Source organism: Danio aesculapii, chromosome 19, assembly GCF_903798145.1.
Source record: "Danio aesculapii chromosome 19, fDanAes4.1, whole genome shotgun sequence".
Lineage (NCBI taxonomy): Eukaryota > Metazoa > Chordata > Actinopteri > Cypriniformes > Danionidae > Danio > Danio aesculapii.
This window is the reverse complement of record NC_079453.1, coordinates 22,357,160-22,377,421: the sequence shown is the minus strand read 5'-3', so window position 1 is coordinate 22,377,421 and position 20,262 is coordinate 22,357,160. Positions and strand designations below refer to the sequence as shown.

The following is a 20,262-nucleotide window of genomic DNA, read 5'->3' as shown; positions in this document are numbered from 1 at the left end:
AAAAGTATTTTTAGACATGTCTGTGTTTTAGCTTACTGGTGACCTGTAGAACAGAGCATCCCACATCTCCAGTTTTTACAGTGACATTTCCACCATCAAAACCAGATCCAGTTATTGTAAGTACTGTTCCCAGACTGCTGGATCCTGAAATGCGAGTTCATAGAAATAAACCAACAAAATAATCATGAATGGTGGTAATAGCTTTTATGTCCATATTAGTCATTTATTCCACCTTCTGTAGGAGAAACCCCAGTCACTGTTGGGGTCTTTGACTCACTCCAGGTGAAACCACAGTCACCTGAACACCATGATGGGATACCGTTGATGAAAACTTCCACCTGAAAAAAAAAATAAATAAATAAATAAATGAGCACATGAATATACTCCTCTGTCAATAAAAAGGTAGTAAACTAAAACTAAAACCAAGAATGAAACTAATGGTCAAAACATTTTTCTTAACTGAATTTTTTTTTTAAATAATATTGAATATAAAAAAACTAAATGAAACTAATAGCTTAAACTAATTAAAATAATATAATAATTTTCCAAAAAAAAATAAATTAATTAATAAGCAGTCATTCTGTGGTGGAAAATCAATCAGACCTGTGGCTGTTTACAGAAGTACTAGTAGATGAGCTTTCACAGCCAAACACACCAGCCCAGAGCATTATTACATACAAAATATAGATATCCTATATAAATGTGGTAAAACATATGTTCTATCTTTTATTTATTTGCCTAAAAAAATAAACTAGGCATGTGTTGCCACATACAGTAAACTTTCATTTAAAGAAGTTTGTATTTATCCTTCATAATCTTTACTTTAATTCATTGCATTTATATGCTTTTGGAGTTAGTCTTGTTTATTTTTATATTATTACTAAGAGGTTTGCTTAGTTAATGTAAGTTGTGCAAACACTAAACTTTGCTCTGGTCAAAACTGGACGTGCTTTGTTATCTCTGCTAAACTAGACTGACAAAATGTTTAAAATATTATTAAAAGAATTATAATTTAAAATGCAAAAATATAATAATCTTGGTCAGTAGACTTCCTAAACAAATGTATCACAACTGGTATTGTTTCAAGACTTGGTTAATTATATTTTTGTCATTTTATTCAAAAGCCAACTGTGCTTCCAGCATTAATTTATTACAGACTCTTTCTTTAATTTTACTAATTGTTAAAGAAATAATAAGTAAAATAATTTAAAATAAAGTAAGATTATATATATCTCGTTTAACAAATAAACATTGTGAGATTTTTTTTTTTTTACCCTAAGCACTATTATGTGGAGGAGCCTTTAAAACAAACTGCTATACAGTATAGTATATGGTCAATGCATTGCACAAGAATACAGTAACCACTGTATTAAAAGCAATGGGTAAAAAATGCACCTGTGGTTTATTTGAAGGCACACGCAGAAAGTCTCCCATAATTCTTTGTTTGAAGAGGCCTCCTTGCTCAACCTCCTGTGATGTCACCAATGGGTTCACACCAATCACATTGGAAGCATTGATCTGGTAAACATTGTCAAAAATGTGTAATTCATACAGAAGAAATGTACATTTACATAAGTCATTAAAGACTATTACTGTGAGTCATTAAAGACACTAACAACCCAAGATTTGAAATCTTATTTGCTGACAAAGGCTTCACTTTTCTGATCCAAATACGCTATAGTAATATTGTAATTAAATACTACAACTAATACTATCATCAGGGGCTGTATGGTGCATCTCAGGTAAAAGTGGGTTGCTAATATATTTAGGCTGACATAGTAATTAATTTTAAGTATATCGTTTAAAATGTGAGAATATTTGTTTAAAATTTCTGTTGACATTTCTTATGAGTGGTTCCTCCTACATTTAGGGAACCCCAATTTACTTTTTCTTGCCTTTATCAGAGGCTGGTTTCCAGGAATTGTGAGCCACTGGATGTTCCAGGTGTATCCTCTACAGTTTCCAGTTCTCTGCACCTGCAGCTGGCCGAGCTCTGGGATCCCCTGTAGAGCATACTGCAGATCTGCAGCACTGATGTCTATTGCCAGACCTGGAGAAAACACACACCACACATGAAAAACCAGTTAAACCACTTTTGAGAGGTTGAAATATACTACATGATTAATTCAGAAGACAAATTAAGATATTTTAGATGATATCCGAGAGCTCTCTCATGCTCCACAGACCCACAGATAATTGTCACGAGACATTCAAAGTCCAGAAAAGGAACCAACTACATTGTCAAGGTGTCCCTTCAGTGGTTCAACTGTAATCACACGAAGCTCCAAGAACAATTTTGTGCACCAAAAATACAGTAAATATTGAAAATATTGTATTGTACAGTAAATGATTTTATTAGCATATATGACAAATTAAAATATTTTAGATGACAAATTAAAATATTTTATTTTAGATATTTTAAATTTTAAATCTGAGAGCTTTCTCATCCTCCACATATCCACAGATAATTGTGACAAGATATTTAAAATCCAGCAAAGAAATCAAAAACATCAAAACATTCCCTGTGATTTCAGTGGTTAATCAGACTGTAAATCAGACTTTGTTTGCATATATTTTCTCTTCCACATCTGGTTGCATGGTGCGTGTTGACTACAAGTAGAGAAGCACAACACTCAATTGGTGTATTGTCATATTAAATGCACACCTTTATCTGATCTGGCAAAGAGACTAGGCGAATAAAGTCATTTTTCATATAATGGAATGTTTTAACAATGTTTTTGGTTCCTTTATGGACTTTGAATGTTTCTGGACTGCTGCTTTCTATGGAGGAAGAGAGCTCTAGGATTTCTTCTAAAAATCTTCATTTTTGATTTGGTGATAAAGCGAAGGTCTCAGGTGGTTGAAAGTCATGAAGGTGAGTAATTAATAACAGAATTTTCATTTTTGAGTGAAACAATTATTTAATTTCAGAACTGAAACATGATTAACTGTATCCCACATCAAGTAAATGTTGTGCAGCAATAATAAATCTCATACACTAACTTGCATGGTGATGCAACAACAAAGGAAAGCAACAGATAAACAACCAGTATGCTAACCTTCAACATGTCGACCAAAGAACTCAACGTCAAAGGTCCCTGTAAGAGGAGGACTGGCTTTCTGTGGACGCATAACAGTCACTGTGGCGTTCCCTTGGCTTTGAATCAGAAGGTCACCTGTGCTGTTTGTCATCTTCTGTTGGACACAAATTAAGACCAAAGATTGAGTATATGGAAGGCTTAGGCCTCTCTCTAAGTAAGAAAAGCATTTTTTTTTTTTTTTTTTGCAGTGTAATGTGATGGTTTACTCCAGCTCAACAAGAATCACACAAGTTTAACCTAAAATTCAAATTGTGACATGAATGCCTGAAAATACCAGATGAGTATATGCATTCTTCACTAAGTTGAATATTCTGTATCTGCTAATAGTTACACACAGTGTACAAAAAACCTTTAACTATACTTAAAGAAAAAATGTCTAAAATTTACAAGCGCACTGTAAATGAACAATTGTGCTGTACTAGTTTACAGTGTGCTGTACTGCTAAACTACAGCACAATTGTAATTGTTAATTTACAGTGCATTTGTAAATTTTACAGTATTACAGGTAACTAAAATTGCCAGTAATACAGTAAATTTTACAGCATTTTTTACAGATCTTTTGTACATTGTGGGGTCATTACAAAAAAAACTTTTAGCAGAAACAGTATATTCAACTTGGTGAAGAAAGTATATAAATCCTGAGGAAACATAATTCAGTTTTTTTTATTATTATTATTTACCACTGTAAATTTCTGTAAATAAACAGTTGAAGTCAGAATTATTAGCCCCCTTTAATTTTCAAAACATATTTTTTTAAAATCTTTAATTTTTCTTTTTTAAGTATTTCCCAAATGATGTTTAACAGTGCAAGGAAATTTTCACAGTATTTCTTCTGGAGAAAGTCTTTATTTTGGCTAGAACAAAAGCAGTTTAAATTTTTTTTAAACCATTTAAAGTCAATAGTATTTGTCCCCTTATGCTATTTTGTTTTCCGATAGTCTACAGAACAAACCAACGTTATACAATAAGTTGCCTTATTACCCTAACCTGCTAAGTTAACCTAATTAACCTAGTTAAGCCTTTAAATGTCACTTTAAGCTGTATATAAGTATCCTGAAAAATATCTAGTAAAATATTATTTACTGACTGGCAAAGATAAAATAAATCAGTTATTAGAAATGAGTTACTAAAACTATTATGTTTAGAAATGTGTTGAACAAATCTTCTCTCAGTAAACAGAAATTGGGGAAAAAATAAACAGGGGCAAATAATTTCAACTAATAGTAAGACTTCAACTGTATATTTATTCAGATTTTATATTAATTATATCAATATCAATAATGTTATTGAATAATATGCAAATGTTTAAATAAATAAGGTACAATATATTTTGTAATATTTTCTTTCTTTTAGTGGGTGTATTATAGCTTTGAGAGAGAGTAAGAGAACTGTAGCTTTGTTTACCAAACAACTGATTCTAAATAGTTTTGATTGTATTTATTTTATTACATGTTTTCATGTTTATCTTATGTATGTTTTATGGGTTTTCAGCTCCTATACTCTCAAAATCATTCCGCATCAATCTACTGATTTTTTATAAATATCTGCTCAGAAACAGCAAAAAAAAAAAAAGTCTGCATATTTTGTCTGGCCCTGCCAACCATACTTCTCATTAGAGAAATCAGGAACTTCAGTCCTTCAAAACAGAATGATTTCAAATTTAACTCACCTGCAGGAAGCCTATTTCTAAGAGTGGAACACCAAAACCACAGTTGTAAGGAGTCGCTGTGATCTCATAGCTGATTTGGGAAGAATTTGTTTGTTTTGTCACGGCGATGTTTGAAAGGAAAAGCCCTGAACTGGCAAGAGCAGGTGGTCTTCTTCTATGGAGTATAACTAAACATGTGGAGAGAGAAAACCCAACATATTTTAATAAAAAGGACTGTTCCAAAATATATATTTCACTGATGAAAAAATAAAAACATCTTATTCACCATAAGGATCTGTAGCTGAACGTCCAATGTGAACAGCATCAATGAAATAATCAGCCACTCCATACACACTGAGCTGTAGAAGTTTGTACTTGGAGCCTTCAAACTTAGCCTGTATGGACTCCAAGAGATCCACACACTGGTAGTTCCACCTGACAATGACAAAGTGGATATTACTTTATAAGTGTAGTTAATAAGACTACATGTAGTTGACTAATAAAGATACATCCTAGGCTAGTTTATTTCAGGAGTTTAAACTTACTTTTCGGTTGAGTCAAACGAAACAGAAACACGTATGTTTTCCTCCTGGTATGTATTTGCTGTTTCATAACTGAAGAATACTCCCAATTCATTTCTCAGATGTCCTTTGTAGGCCAAACAGAGCTAGAATTTAAATAAGTATAGTATTTAATATACTTTTGTCTTTAAATATATATATATATATATATATTTAGTTAGGATGACTTGTGGTGCTTACAGTGCCATATGTTTGTAGCAGAATTGGACTATAGATCGCTCCAGATGATGAAGTGTCATAGTACCTGAAGAGAATCTCAGGGTTTTTTAGAGACCAGCGTCCACAGAAAGCCTCTGAATCACTAACCTGGACTCCTCTGCGGCTTAGTTCACCTGAAAACTGCTTTAGAAATGAAAAAACTCTATAAGCCGGTAAAAGCTCAGGTGTTGAACAAAATATTGTTTACCGTGATAAAACTTTGTAATGTTTTATTTTGCAGAATTTATTAAAGGAATATTTCAACCACTGATCTATAATCACTAGAATGCTCATTGCCAGGGCTGGTGGCTAATTTGTGGCTCTAGACAAGATTTTACCTTTAACTGTAATTCAGTTCAAATATTTATACAAAATGCCCTACATTATACACAAACAGCAGGAATAATACAATTTGATATTCCTGCACAAATTTTAAACACTTCCAATAGTAGGCTATTGTTGAATTTCCAAAGTTTATTTTAAGTGTTTTCTACTTATTTTCCAGGGGTGTAACGATATTCAAACCAAAAAAACAAACAACAACAACAAAATTCGATACGTTCCCTAGGATATGAAGCCTGGTACTCCACCCTGATCTCATGAGAAAATGTAAGTATTTTACGTTTTGTTAGTTTAGTGGCTAATTAATACGAATTTGTACGAGTTCAGTCGTATGAAAATGCACGATTTTAAAAAGGAGGCGTGGCACCCAAGCCCTCCACTAAACACAACCATAATTGGGTGATGAGCAAATCGTACAAAATTTTTTGAATTAGATGGTACAAATTCATCCGAATTAGCCACTAATAGCCACACCTGATAGCGTGAACCGTACCGATTTGTGGCATGGTGTATCGATACACCCCTATTTCCATTATATGGCAGCAATTTCTACTAAATTAAACTACAACCCTTTCTAACGTTATCACAGCAAATATTTAAGAAGAATAAAGAAGAAACAAACTTATCAGATAGAATTTTACATAAAATTTAGCAATTTTAATTAGCCCAGTTACATACAAACATGTCCCCAACTCCAAAAACCTTTTGACTTGTGGTGACATTAGTGCACTGATGTTTTTTAAAAAGTTGACTTCAATATAACTTAAGTAGTTACGGAAAATTTTCATGTGTAAAATATATGAAGAGCACATATGATCATCTGCATTTGCAAGTTTGCTTACCCATGTGCTGGCCGTCTCATAATCTCTGAAAAATTTCACGTTGCTGTTCTCAGCAGTTGGAATCTCTGCCGGACATTTAGCGGTGATCATCATATCTAGTGCTGAATGCACCTTTAAAAGACATAAAAAAAACTGAGATGTAACCTATCATGTAAAAAAGAAACTTTGGAGAAAAAAGCATTGAGAATATTTTTTAAACAATAACATAAAGGCTAATAAACCAAAGATAAACCTCAGTTTCAGAAGCATTGAATGGCAGAGGGAGGGATGGAACTCCTGCCCACAGCAGTGTGAAAGTCTCCATGCTGGCCTTCCCTTTTACAGCTTCAGTTACTGTGATGTTTGTATCTGAGTCCATGATCAGGTAGTCAATATCTTCAAAGTCACCTAAGATCATTTCCAAAAATGTCAGAACACATACTCCAAAATACTTTTAAAAATGGTATACTTCACAAGCAATATCAACTTTTAAAAATATAAACTGTACCAAAAAAGATTTAAGCACAAGACAGATCCACATACACACATTTCAAGGCATGATAAATTGTTAAATTGAGAACACTATTTTACTGTAAAAGTGTACAATGAAAATACTGCAATAGCTATAAATGTATATATTTCACCATAAATTATATCTCAACTTATTTTACTTAAAAAAAAAATAAAAACGTGCATATGAAAATGTTGATTTCTTGCTAAAAATTATTGTTATTAGTTTTATTATTAATATTATAATTAGTAGTCGTAGTAGTAGTGGGCCAGATTTACTAACATCTTGCTTCAGCGGTTAATGCTATTTCACCATGTAGAATACATCAACATAATTGATACTCAGTCAATCAAATTTGAGGGATAAGTTTACAGTTGATGTTAAGTTCAGGTTTACAGTTAGAGCTATGTTCTTCTACATCGTTGTTGTCCAAATGTTTATCCCTTCTGATTTTGGATAAAGTTTACAGTTAGGATTTTAGGTTTAAGGGCAGGGATTAGGTATGGATTACATTTTTGAGCAGGGGTACTTTCAGTCAGTGGTCCATTCGATCACATCCTACTTGGCAAAATCACATCCACCTTGCATCAAAACTCAAAAATAATCAATTATTAAAAATAATCAAAAATAATTTATTTAAAACAGAGTATATTTTTAATTAAAAGGCATGTGGTAGTCAATTTGCTGCTATTATAGAAATGGCTAAAACAGAAGGACAAAAGCTTCTTCACTACTGTAAATTTATTTGAAAAGCCAGAAGATGACGTTATCTGAACATGTTAATTCCACAGCCACATTATTTCTCACATAGTAAATTGCATGGTCATAAACTGCTGCTTTTTCGATTTGCACATTCTTGATAGATCGGCCATAGAACTTTTTACTCCCATCAGCATTTTTATAGTATTGTGGTTTTAAGCTAGTTTGCCTTGTTTACCAAGTATGGCATCTAGCTGCCATTTACACCAGTGCATTTTCATTTTAAAACACAAAACACTAAAACACATTTTTTGAGATGTTGACAGTCATTTACGACACTAAAAACACTATTAGGACACATATATTTCACTCAAAAGTGAAAATTGATTGTTTTTGCCTTTTTTTGAGCAAATTTGTTCAAATTTTGAAGCTACGTCACGACCATGAGATCCTTGTGTGCAGTCCAGCATGTAGACATCTGTACTTACAAGTACAAAGTGACGTCTTTGAGCTTTCAGCATTAATTCATGAATAAAAGACTTTCAAGTCTTTCCAGACCGCCAATCAGCGTGCTCTATTGTATAACAATAGAGGTGCAACTTCATTAATATTCATGATAGCTTCGAAGACTGTTTTTACCTATTACAGTTTTCAGACAGCAGAGAGACACCACGTCGTGTTGCCAACCGTAATTCAAACAAGTGCAAGAAGAAGAATTGTTTGGAGACACGGGTCATCAGTGTTGCATTTATAAATGTGCTGCAACAAAGGTTTTGTTTTCAATTTTCCGCTTTGAGAGCGCAGCTGGACTCATGTGAGGATTACAGTGGTCTGCTAACATGCGACAAAAATATGTTTGTAAGGTACATTTTTCACCCGAGAGCTTTTCGCATTTGGCAATGGTAAAAAAAACTGTTCCAGTTGGTGTTGATTGTCCTGTCTCTACAGATTTGGTAACTGAATGATCAGTGTTCTTTGTTTATGTTTATTCAGAGGCAAAGTTAGTTAGTATGGTCAGCAGTACTCTTTCAGTTTTTAAAGACATACCTCAGTCAAAATGATTTAGTTACTAAGTTTTCAGTATGTTAATATCACTACAATATTATGGACTGAAATAGCGTCTGTAAATGCTGCTCTCCGAATGTAAACATGCAAAACACCTTAATCAAACTATTACCGTCGTGTAGGATTTTCACCGCATTTTGTGACAGGACAGTCTATACACACATGGCTTTCTGACTTTACAAAGAAGTTCTAAGTTACAAAGAAATGCAGAGTTTTTTTTTTCTCCCATTCGCCGTGCGGTATCAAACATTCCATTAAAACAACACTCTTTCAGCAGTTCCTCGCATCCAATATTTTGTTTGTCATTGGGGCATGCATGAAATTTTCCTGAATGAAAGTGAAAGTGCTGAACTGCACTCGACAAATTAATGATTTGCCAAAAAATTTGATTACTGTCCATGTAAACACAGTCACTGTCTTTCTCTCCTGCGTCTGCGTGTTGTTTTGCCTCTAAAAATCAGCGCATGCTTGAACTGAAAACTCCCATTTTTATGCAAACCCTTCCCTCTTTCGCCACTAGACACTCCCACCTAAGCAGAGCTGGACTCACCCACGTTCCTGACGTTTTTCATACTACAGGTGTGAAAACACCCTGCTGAGACAAGAAGGGTTTCATGGCCCTTTAAATGTATTGTTTTGTCAGGCATTCACACTACTACAACATCTTTGACCCACAAATTGAAGCATTGTAGGCCGAACTATCCACAATCTCTCTGTCTGAGTGGTCTTCTGGAATATTGTATATCATTCTCTATTTCGTCAAGCCTCTGGTCTGGTATGATCAGTGATTACACAACTGCTAGAAGTCTAGTATGAATGCTGGAAAAATATGTGAATGACCAGTGAACATCAATCGTCATATCATGCACGCTGCATTTTGTGGATGGAGATTATTTGCCTGAAATGCAGTAAACGCCATTTAAAATAAAAACACACTTGTATCATAAACACAGCCTTAGTATAGGCAATTACTCAAGTGAATGAAATATTAAAGCACATATGTTTTATTGTCAGAAGCCAGAGAATTTAGTCAATGAATTATTATTATTATTTTAAGTTCACCTCTTTTAGAGTTGAATGTCACATTGTACACCGACTCAGTGTCCAGTTCCTGCTTTGTTACTGTAACGCTGTCTGGTTTAATAGTCCACAAGTCATTCAGAGCATTCTGCAAATCCATCGCAGAAGCACTAACTGGAATCGGCCCTGCAGCAAGAAAAGCAATTGCATTAAACATGGAGATAAAGAGTGAACACAAAAAAAAATATCAGAATAAATTTGGGGTTTGGCTTCTTTGAACACATATTCGTTTGAGAACTACCTGTTGTAAGATTTCCATATGCAAGTTGGTAGTATGTGATTTCACAGGTGTTCAGAGAAAAACATGCACTGCTGAATCTCAAAATCTGAACTTCTCTGATGGCACTTTCTGGCTTCCATCCTTTAAAATTAACCACCTAAAAAAAACAATAATGTTCATACAGTATACTGTACATATAGAGGAGTTCATCCATGAGACCTACTGAGCTTGTGCAGAAACAATGCAGAAAATGAACTTGTCAGCCATCCCTCTATATTAGATGATATTTGAACTAACCTGTTTTTCTGGTAGTATAGTGTAGTATGTGTTAATCTGCTGTTTCTCATTGACAGCTTCGACTGCCTGCTGGGCTGTAAATGGGCTGATCTCTTTGAAAAAGCCCACATCTACTGATGCTGATCCTGCATATCCCTGCACAAGAACCTCAATGTAGTACCTGTAGCACATTAAGAGAATTTTCAGTTGAAAAAAAGGTTTAAGATACCTTATTTTCCAGAATGTAAGTTAATCAATGTAAGTTAAGTTGATCTGAAATGTGAGATTACAACTTATATAGGGTTAACATCAAGACGTGCAAAGCACATTCCCATTTTGATTGATGCCAAATAAGAGGCATGTCAATAGTTGTATTAATGTATTTACAATTGATGTAAAATGTGTATGTGTTTACACTGTACACCTTGTTTTATTTAAGGCAATTGGTAGCCTTTTTTACAATACATTTTTTTCTAAAAGAAATTTGCTCTATGCACAGGGACGTTTCATTTTGTATATGCCAGCTCATGCACTTCCAATTATGCCATTATAAAATTGCCACACTTAAGTTCTAGTTGGTAAAAAAATCAATGATCTTCACTGCTTGATTGAGAAACAATATGAAGTGGCTCTCATACCGGACAAGAAGCACTGAATTAAATTCAGATGTTCTGCACCATGTCTTTAAAATAATTTGGAAATGAAAGTTAATTTTACCACAGTATTTTCAATGAAGTTTCAGTGCTCACCTGCTCATCATGATGATACTTGCATTTAAATGGCCTTTTATCTCATTTTATGACAACTAAAAGAATGCTCAAGTCTATTTAACAGACTGTTAATGTTTTATTTAAATAAAATTATCAATATTGTTGGTGACTCGGTGGCTCAGTGGTTAGCATTGTTGCCTCACAGCAAGAAAGTCACTGATTCGAGTGCCTGCTGGGTCAATTGGCATTTCTGTGTGGAGTTTGCATGTTCTCTGTGTGTTAGCGTTGGTTTTCTCTGGGTGCTCCAGTTTTTCCCACACTCCAAAGACATTAGGCATAGGTGAATTGAATAAACTAAATTGTCAGCTGGAAGGGCATCCGCTGTGTAAAACATATACTGAATAAGGCGGTTCATTCCACTGTGGCGACCCCTGAAGAATAAAGAGACTAAAAGGAAGGAAAATGAATGAATGAATGTTGTAAACCGAAAATAGTCACATCAACATTTCACCGGAAGTTTACTGGTGACTGAAAACACTTGCCGTGCATATTGCCCATTATGAAATGTAATTTAGAAGGTTCATTTGTACCAGGTTCAAGTTTGAACGCACAGCAGCTAGACTATTCAGCTGAACAAGTGTGAAAGCACTCTTATTTACCAATGCTACTTGTGTTGCTTCTCTCCACAATATAATTTTGACTTTTGTTACTGGAAAATACTGTATAGTAAATGTGGATTATGAAACAATTATAAAAATAAAAAAACAAGATCATGTGAGTTTCTGATTATTGTGTTTGAAAACCTTCACTTACGGTTTTAACTTTTCCAAGCGCATGACCTCAGACTTTTGACTACTATAGCCATAGAAACTTGTATAGTAGTAATAAGGCTGAGATGCAATCATGACCTGAAAGAAAAAAGTGACCAGGTGTAAAAAATGCATTTTGTTACATTGTATTTTATAGGGGGAAAAATATGGCATTAACAATGTCTAATTGTGGAGGTGATAATAAAAAATAAATAAATAAACTAATGGTTACCTTTTGAGAGTCCAAAAGTAATAAAAGATTCATAAATACATGCAAAACAAGAATAAAATGTGGCTCTTAAGAATACATCGAGGTCTTATAAAGTAAAACTTTATAACTTGCCGCAGAGGCAATCATTTAAAGATGCCTTGTCATAAATAAGTACATAAATGAAGCAAATCAGTCAGCAGGACATCAGGATTTTTCCATACTGACAGTTGGGCTGCAACAGGGTCAAATGAATTTACATCTGGGTCCAGTTGAGGTTGAAAATAAGCTAAATGCCATTGATATCAGCTCAAATTGGAAGTAATATATATATTTTTTGGCTCTGGGTAACAAATGATTAAGGTTGATTCAGGTCAGGTACAGATTATTGAAAAAACAAGTCAAATCTGAAACACAAGCATCCTGTTGCATGATGAAGAACATTATACAGTGTAAAATGTTTTTCTTTTCTGTCCTGTTCTGAACAAATAGCGCAAGCGTACATGTGAGTTTGCACCCACTTACAGTATATGTCATTATTTGTATGGACACTTGTGCTGTCATTATAAACACAATCATTTTGGGTGTTAATTTTGTTTTGCTTGTATATGCTTTTTGGGTTCTCAAAAGGATGGTAAGCATTGACTTATTATAAGAATCACAAAGAACCACAGATTCAGGTAAAAATCTTCTATAATTCTTTTAAATCACAGAAATCTTGAATAGTCAGAGGGTGAGTAATTATATGGCAAAAGGGGAAAACTACAGTTTATCAGTAGATATGTTTTTATATTACTTTGCAAAAAAAAAAAAAGCATCACAATAAATTTCAATACATAACATGCATATATATAACACTGATTTGAATTTAGGTCTATTGGTGACGATATTTTGAAATGAGCTTCTAATCTCTACTTAATTGCTTACATTGATAACTGCTGAAATTGTTAATTTAAAAACGCACCTTGTCCTGGGGAAGACCAGTTTTGCTGAAATATAGCTGGCATCGACCTACTGATGTGATTCGGAAATAGTAATTGTCAGTCTCCAATGGAACAAAGAAACCACTCAGTCGTGCTACAAAAGAACGAAATCCATTGGGCCACGCATAGGACAGAGAATCCCCCCACTGGACAGAATATCCAGACATATTGGAACTGTACTTCAGGACATCCTCTAGATTGTTTAGGTAAGAGATATCCCATTTCTCCATTTTAATGCCTCTGCCACCTACAAAGATGATAATAATGTTCATTTTAAATACAGTATATAGTAGAGAAGACCTACACTACTAATAGACCAATATTGAAATAGAATATTAAATAATGTTCAATACCTGTATGCTTTATTCAAAGTAATCTAATTTAGATAGATTTATGGAATGGATGAAATACAAAGTGATTGTTGAAATTAGAGTTCACTTATAGTCAGCTATGTAATGGTCTTTTTCACCGTGATGGAATCATGCCAGGACTAAACACAGATAGTTACAGTAATATTACATCACTATAAGAGAGCTGGCCTCAGATAAAGCTCTTACCCGGAAACACTGTCGTATTTCTTCTTTCATAACCAGGAGTTACACAGACAATCTTCTTATTTGATATGCTGCGAATCTGACACTCGCGACCTAAGGGGGAAAAATACATATACATATTAAATACAACACACAATCCAAATAATGCTAATAACAAATCAGTTATTTCAATCCAGATTTGGGTAAAATATGCACATCCCAACAATTAGGTTAAGGCTGCGCTATTATGTTTTGAACATTTATCCCTACGGTTGAGTTTTCAGTTAATAGTTAATAGTCAAGTACTGTAACCTAGCATCTGTAAAAGTGTACATACAAAATTGAGATGCAAAAAATGCCATCCAACATTTTATTTTCTCTCTCTTACATTTTAATGTCCAATTTTTTGTTTTCTTCAGGAATTTCATTGGATAGGAATACAAATGTTATTAGTCAGTTATTAAAATACATAATTTCCATGCCATTCAAGTGAAATTACTGAAACTAAACATTGTATTGTTATTGTATTGTATTGACACCAGATCTTGTAAGGAAATGTCAGTTTCTCCGGCTATCTGGGCAACAAGTCAGCAGTTGCCAACAGCCCAAGTCTGAATTTTTAGCCCCCTTTGATTTATTAATTTTTTTTTCTTTTTTAAATATTTCCCAAATTATCTAAATATTTCCTAAATATTTCCTGTGATGTTTCACAGTATGTCTGATAATATTTTTCCTGCTGGAGAAAGTCTTATTTGTTTAATTTTGGCTAGAATAAAAGTAGTTTTCATTTTTTTTAAAAACATTTTAAGGTCAAAATTATTAGCCCCTTTAAGCAATATATTTTTTCTATTGTCTACAGAACAAACCATTGTTATACAATAACTTACCCTAACCTGCCTAGTTAACCTGAAAAACGTCTGAGAAACGTTGCTATGCACTAAACTGTAATGGCAAGGCAACTGGGTCATAGTCAGTGGTCAGAAATTTAACAACAGTGCATCATGTTACCTCCTACTAACACCATAGCTGTCTGATCAGTCTCATCAAAGTATTGTCCCTGAATGGTCAGTAATGTGCCGCCCAACATGCTGCCCTCAGATGGAGAAACCCTTGTCACCTCTGAAACAGACCAACAAGGCACGTTTTTCAAAACTAACTGATGTTGTCAGAGTAAGTTCTCGAATTAGTTAAGAAGAAGAATTGTTATAAAGGGACTTAGCCAAAGGAAAATGAATGAATGAATAAACAATTATTCATACCTGCGTAAGTCTGGAACATGGCAAGCTTGTTTAATGCTGAGATGCTGAAAACTCCAAAATCTGGCAAGCTCCTGTTAATTAAGCCAAGTGTTTGTAGCTTCAACCTAGCATGCAGACTTTATTGTCAAATTTAGTAAAGTAAAATTAAACTTATCTGACCTCCCATATTCACCACTGACAATATAACTGAAGTTGTGATGTCCTGAAAAACAAAGCAAAGATGTTAAATCCAACAAAAGTCTATTGAGTGAATAATTACTGAACATTTAATAAGGATGTATCCTCACCAATATATGTTCCAGTCATCTTACAGCTCATGTATCCCCATTCGCCATTATCCAAATTGAGGCCATACCTGACAAGACAAAAATATAAAAAAATATTAAATTAAACTAAATTATTATTATTAAATATATATATATATATATATATATATATATATATATATATATATATATATATATATATATATATATATATATATATATATATATATATATATATATACAGACAGACAGACAGACAGACAGACAGACAGACAGACAGACAGATAGACAGACAGATAGATAGATAGATAGATAGATAGATAGATAGATAGATAGATAGATAGATAGATAGATAGATAGATAGATATATTTATTGTCATCATAACTGTGATAAACTTACTTTTCCTCTGAGTTGGGTTTTAAAAATTCACAGGGCATGCCTCCCATGTAAGCTCTGTTCAAATAAAATACAGTTTCAAGCACACCTCATGCCTCCTCATATAATTTGTATATAAATAAATATTAATATATAAATAAATATTTTGGGACCTTGAAAGTTTTACATCCAGGCCATTGGAACTTGTGCTCATACTTCCATACACATTGGTAAAAATTCTTCCTCGCATTGTCACCACAGTCCCTAAAATTCATGCATTTGATTAGTTTTTATTATTGTTTAATAAAAGGTATCATTTGATCAATTATAGAGTAATGACAAGTAACAGAAACATAGTAGTAATAATTCACCTGGGGGACCCGAGAGTGGACCAATACTTTGGATGGTGGGTGTACGGAATGATCGGCTCTGTAAAAACATACAGAGCATTTTTATTTGGTAAATAAACTGTAACGTTTTGAGAAATATGTACTATTGTTTTTAGTAAGCACAGTGAAGTCCATCTTACATAGAATATGCACCAGTAATCCCATGTGTTTCCATTACAAATGCTACCGAAAGGTATTGGCACCCCATCCACACTGACCCGCACCCCATAATCATCTTCCGGCAGAGCTCTGAACATGATGAAACACAATAATTTCTCTGAGAAACATGAGCCATAACATTTCATAACATTAAGCCAGAATGAAATCACTATTGGCTTGTAATTTTTTTAGTTAAATTGCAAACATATATTTTCTTATTTTAGTTATATAATATATTAAATATCATATCAATAATTGGTAACACTTTAGTTTAACACTTAAACAGTTCACACCATTTATTACTGGTTTACCGCCTACCTATTATTAAGATTGATTGATTGATTGATTGATTGATTGATTGATTGATTGATTGATTGATTGATTGATTGATTGATTGATTGATTGATTGATTGATTGATTGATTGATTGATTGATTGATTGACTGATAACCTTGTGTAACACATGATCTGCTTGGAGTTAGAGGAATCTCTGTCAACATCACAGGGAATAGATCTGGTTGGGGACACCAGTGTGACTTTGTTGCCAAGGTTTGGGTCATTGGCATTGAGATTGAACTGACTGGCTTGCGCAAAACCTGAGAAAAGAAAATGTCTATTAGATACATTTCACAAGCGATTCCAAAAAAATGATGTGACACATTGTAAAATGGAATAAACTGAAAATATGAATAAAAGCTTCATTTAATTAACAAAGGCACAATAAAATATCCCCAGTGTTTCACTGACTACATAGATCTTATTCTGTAAATGCTAAGTAATTTTAGGTTTGATGGCTACAACATTCTCCAGAAATGCTGGAAGACTACTTACATTACAAAGTGTGATTGTTTGGAAGGATGCTAATCATTTTACATGCAAGTTTTACAAGCAACATAATTGGTCAAACTGACATGTTACAATGCTTCAGCTAACTTCATAGACGTAATCACAAGAAAACATCAAGGTTATACCAGAAAAGCTGTATAAAACTGATTTCCTACCACCATTTTCTGACAGAATGGCCTATTCTGGGTAATGTTATCAAAATTAAAAATATGTTGTTGAATAGTTTTGCAGGGGTTATTATAAGGGACTATTAGCACAATTGAGCAATTTTTAAAAATTGTGTTTGGAAGAAAAAAAAATCATGACTATAACACATGTAATGTGTTAAATCAGTGTAATAAATAAATGTAATAAATCAGTTACAACAGTAACTGATGTACTGAACATCAAATGTCACATTTGGGGGTTTCCTTGATTGCTTTTGCAGCCTGTAGCTGGTGTAATCAGAACAATTTCCTATACCCTTTCATTTGTAGTATAATCCAGAAAAAAAGCACTGTCTTGCACTTTTCCCTACACCTCCAAGCAAAAGAGAATGGGGAGACTAAGACTAAGGCGTAGAATTGGGAGTGGGCTTAAGACTTAGAACTTGACATCTGTTTTTCCCAGAAACAAGTTGACATGTTTTTTTTTCTTCTTCTAGATTTTGTTTATTATTCCCTAGACACAAGTTGAAACGTCAACACATTTGATCCAGCACACTTTTCCACTGAACGATTTTTTTGACAATTCAAGACTAACTCTGGCCCAGAGAGCCCAGCAGCATCACTGCATAAAACCAATGTATAGCTTTCACCATGGGTAATATTTCTTGATGCAGCAGTAGATTGTGTTAATTGACAGTGGTTTTCTGAAGTACTCCTGAGCCTATGGGGCATGATTTTTTTTGGTCACACTTTATTTTAATGGTCTGTTGTTAAATTTAAGTTACATTGCGACTAATTGTCATTAGATTATCAGACTGTTAGATTTGGGTTGGAGTTGGGGTTAATGTGTGTATGTTGACATGTACTTGCAAAGTTTCTTATAGTCAGTTAAATGTCTGTTAAAGGAGCAGTGTCAACCAATATTAAGCAGACAGTCTGCTAATACTCAAATGGACCATCAAAATAAAGTGTTATTTTATTTTTATTTTTTTTACGCAATGCTATTGAGCTGGGCTCAAAGGTCATGCTCATTCTGCTCAGATTTCCTGCTTTGCTCTACCCAGACTGATGTCTCTAGCTTATCTTATTCTTTTACAGTATTACTCCAAAGAGCTGTAATATTATGGTCAACCAACTAATAACCAGCAGAACCTATACTGTAGGTACTGTGGCCCACAAAATAGCAGGGCATTATTTACTGAGGTAGCAACAGGTGTTTTCTATGATATCTGGTACCATTTGTACAATTGTAGAACCCTTTGCTGTTCAATCTGAATATTCATTCATTCAATCATTTTCTTTTCAGCTCAGTCCCTTTATTAATCAGGGGCTGCCACAGCGGAATGAACCACCAACTTATCCAGCATATGTTTTATGCAGCAGATGCTCTTCCAGCCACAACCCAACAATGGAAGAAACCCATACACTCTCACATTTACACTCATACACTACGGACAATTTAGCTTATTCAATTCACCTATAGTGCATGTCTTTGGACTGTGGGAGAAACCGGAGCACCCGGAGGAAACCCACGGGAATACGGGGAGAATATGCAAACTCCACACAGAAATTGCCTACTGACCCAGCCGGGGCTTGAACCAACGACCACCGCACTACCCTAATCTCAAATGTGAGTATTATATATATATATATATATATATATATATTTTTTTTATATATTTTTTTTCCTGTAATTTAATCTCTGCCCCGATTCTTTAGGAGATTCTTGAAGCCATCAAAAACAAAATGTGTATATATTTAAAGAATGCTTTCAAGTTGAAAACACTGTAGATATTTTCTTTGAACAAACTAAAGTTTTTAAAAATGAATAAAAGAAAAAAAATGCACTGCATTTCACTAAATGTCTTTTAAATAACTGGGTTTGTAAAACAAAAATGTACTCAATTAGAACAGAATGTTGAAAAAAATAAATATTTTTTAATACCTTGACCCCATATGGTGAGTCTTGTCCCGCCATTGAGGCTTCCATATTTAGGCATCAGTTTGTCGACTCTCTGTGCCTCTGTCAGAATGGAGACTAGTAAGTGTTTTCATATTGTGTAAATATGTTCGTATTTGGTGACAACAGTGATGTGAAAGTATGCAAATGCTAAGAATGACTGCAGCAGCCTAATATATAATTTAAAATAAATAAATCCAGTGCTTACCTGCTGAACTCCACAGAAAAATGCCAACAGTGAGTGTCAGGTGAAGCTGCAGGCGCAAATGCCTCATCCTGAAAGACTCACAGTGCACACACTTTAAAACAACGCCTCTTAAAGTATCCTTTCTGTAAAAACAATATACACATACAATTTGTATTGACAGTTTACATCCATTACAAAAATATTTAACATTTAAAATTAATGATTAGTATTTGGGTAAAAGGACAGCCATTTTTATCATGACGGCTCATATGATTGTAGCTCTTTTTTTAGGTTGCTGACTCATTATGAAAGAAAATCACATTTTATTTGAATTTTCAATAAATTTCTTCATTGCTGAATACTATTAGTTTGGTCTAATGTTATGTCACATGTTAATTGAATGATCTCCCACTCTTTGGATACCCTGCTAACAACTTTTGTTTCCAGAATGTTTTGAGAATGCTGATTTTTGGTTTCCAGAATATTCTCTTTTTTTTAAAGATTTTTTTTATTATATAATGTCTTTTTAAATGTTAATTAGTTACTGGTATTGATCTATTGTTCACAACATTCGTTTTTTGACTTAAGGGAATGTAAATGTAACCCACCCGTCCTACTGCACCCAACCCACTCTATAGGTGTGTTCCTGAAAACCATTGATAGCAACTGAAGTTCTGTTGTTTCAAACATAGTTTGTTGATTTGTTGTTTCCCAAATCCATCGCTCCAACAAACATTTACAAACTTTGTGACAAATTTACGTTTCCAACTACACCTCTGGAGCTGTAGTTAGAAGCATTGTTCATGGTTGTGTTCTATTCTCAGTTATCCCCCCTAAGCCTCACTCATTTAGAACATTTCAACAATTAAACTTGGAATCGGGGAAAAAAG

At 33.8% G+C, this 20,262-nt stretch overlaps 1 protein-coding gene across 1 annotated transcript in view; it reads right to left on the bottom strand.

Annotated features, from left to right (window-relative positions):
• Positions 1 to 19,460, bottom strand: part of LOC130246863 (fibrocystin-L-like) — a 60,975-nt gene extending 41,515 nt beyond the window's left edge. Inside the window, exons 1-28 of the mRNA XM_056480018.1 lie at positions 19,394 to 19,460; positions 19,171 to 19,248; positions 16,685 to 16,829; positions 16,216 to 16,324; positions 16,058 to 16,115; positions 15,860 to 15,950; positions 15,711 to 15,764; positions 15,332 to 15,399; positions 15,204 to 15,246; positions 15,045 to 15,115; positions 14,794 to 14,904; positions 13,810 to 13,899; positions 13,234 to 13,499; positions 12,066 to 12,160; positions 10,564 to 10,723; positions 10,288 to 10,423; positions 10,029 to 10,172; positions 6,945 to 7,099; positions 6,713 to 6,823; positions 5,511 to 5,669; positions 5,295 to 5,416; positions 5,036 to 5,184; positions 4,771 to 4,937; positions 3,060 to 3,195; positions 1,896 to 2,050; positions 1,396 to 1,518; positions 233 to 338; positions 37 to 144 (exon numbers count right to left, since the gene is read on the bottom strand). Of these exons, the coding sequence (XP_056335993.1) occupies positions 37 to 144; positions 233 to 338; positions 1,396 to 1,518; positions 1,896 to 2,050; positions 3,060 to 3,195; positions 4,771 to 4,937; positions 5,036 to 5,184; positions 5,295 to 5,416; positions 5,511 to 5,669; positions 6,713 to 6,823; positions 6,945 to 7,099; positions 10,029 to 10,172; positions 10,288 to 10,423; positions 10,564 to 10,723; positions 12,066 to 12,160; positions 13,234 to 13,499; positions 13,810 to 13,899; positions 14,794 to 14,904; positions 15,045 to 15,115; positions 15,204 to 15,246; positions 15,332 to 15,399; positions 15,711 to 15,764; positions 15,860 to 15,950; positions 16,058 to 16,115; positions 16,216 to 16,324; positions 16,685 to 16,829; positions 19,171 to 19,248; positions 19,394 to 19,460 (3,277 nt within the window). The remainder of the gene's footprint in view (positions 1 to 36; positions 145 to 232; positions 339 to 1,395; positions 1,519 to 1,895; positions 2,051 to 3,059; positions 3,196 to 4,770; positions 4,938 to 5,035; positions 5,185 to 5,294; positions 5,417 to 5,510; positions 5,670 to 6,712; positions 6,824 to 6,944; positions 7,100 to 10,028; positions 10,173 to 10,287; positions 10,424 to 10,563; positions 10,724 to 12,065; positions 12,161 to 13,233; positions 13,500 to 13,809; positions 13,900 to 14,793; positions 14,905 to 15,044; positions 15,116 to 15,203; positions 15,247 to 15,331; positions 15,400 to 15,710; positions 15,765 to 15,859; positions 15,951 to 16,057; positions 16,116 to 16,215; positions 16,325 to 16,684; positions 16,830 to 19,170; positions 19,249 to 19,393) is intronic.
• Between the last annotated feature and the right edge of the window lie 802 nt (positions 19,461 to 20,262).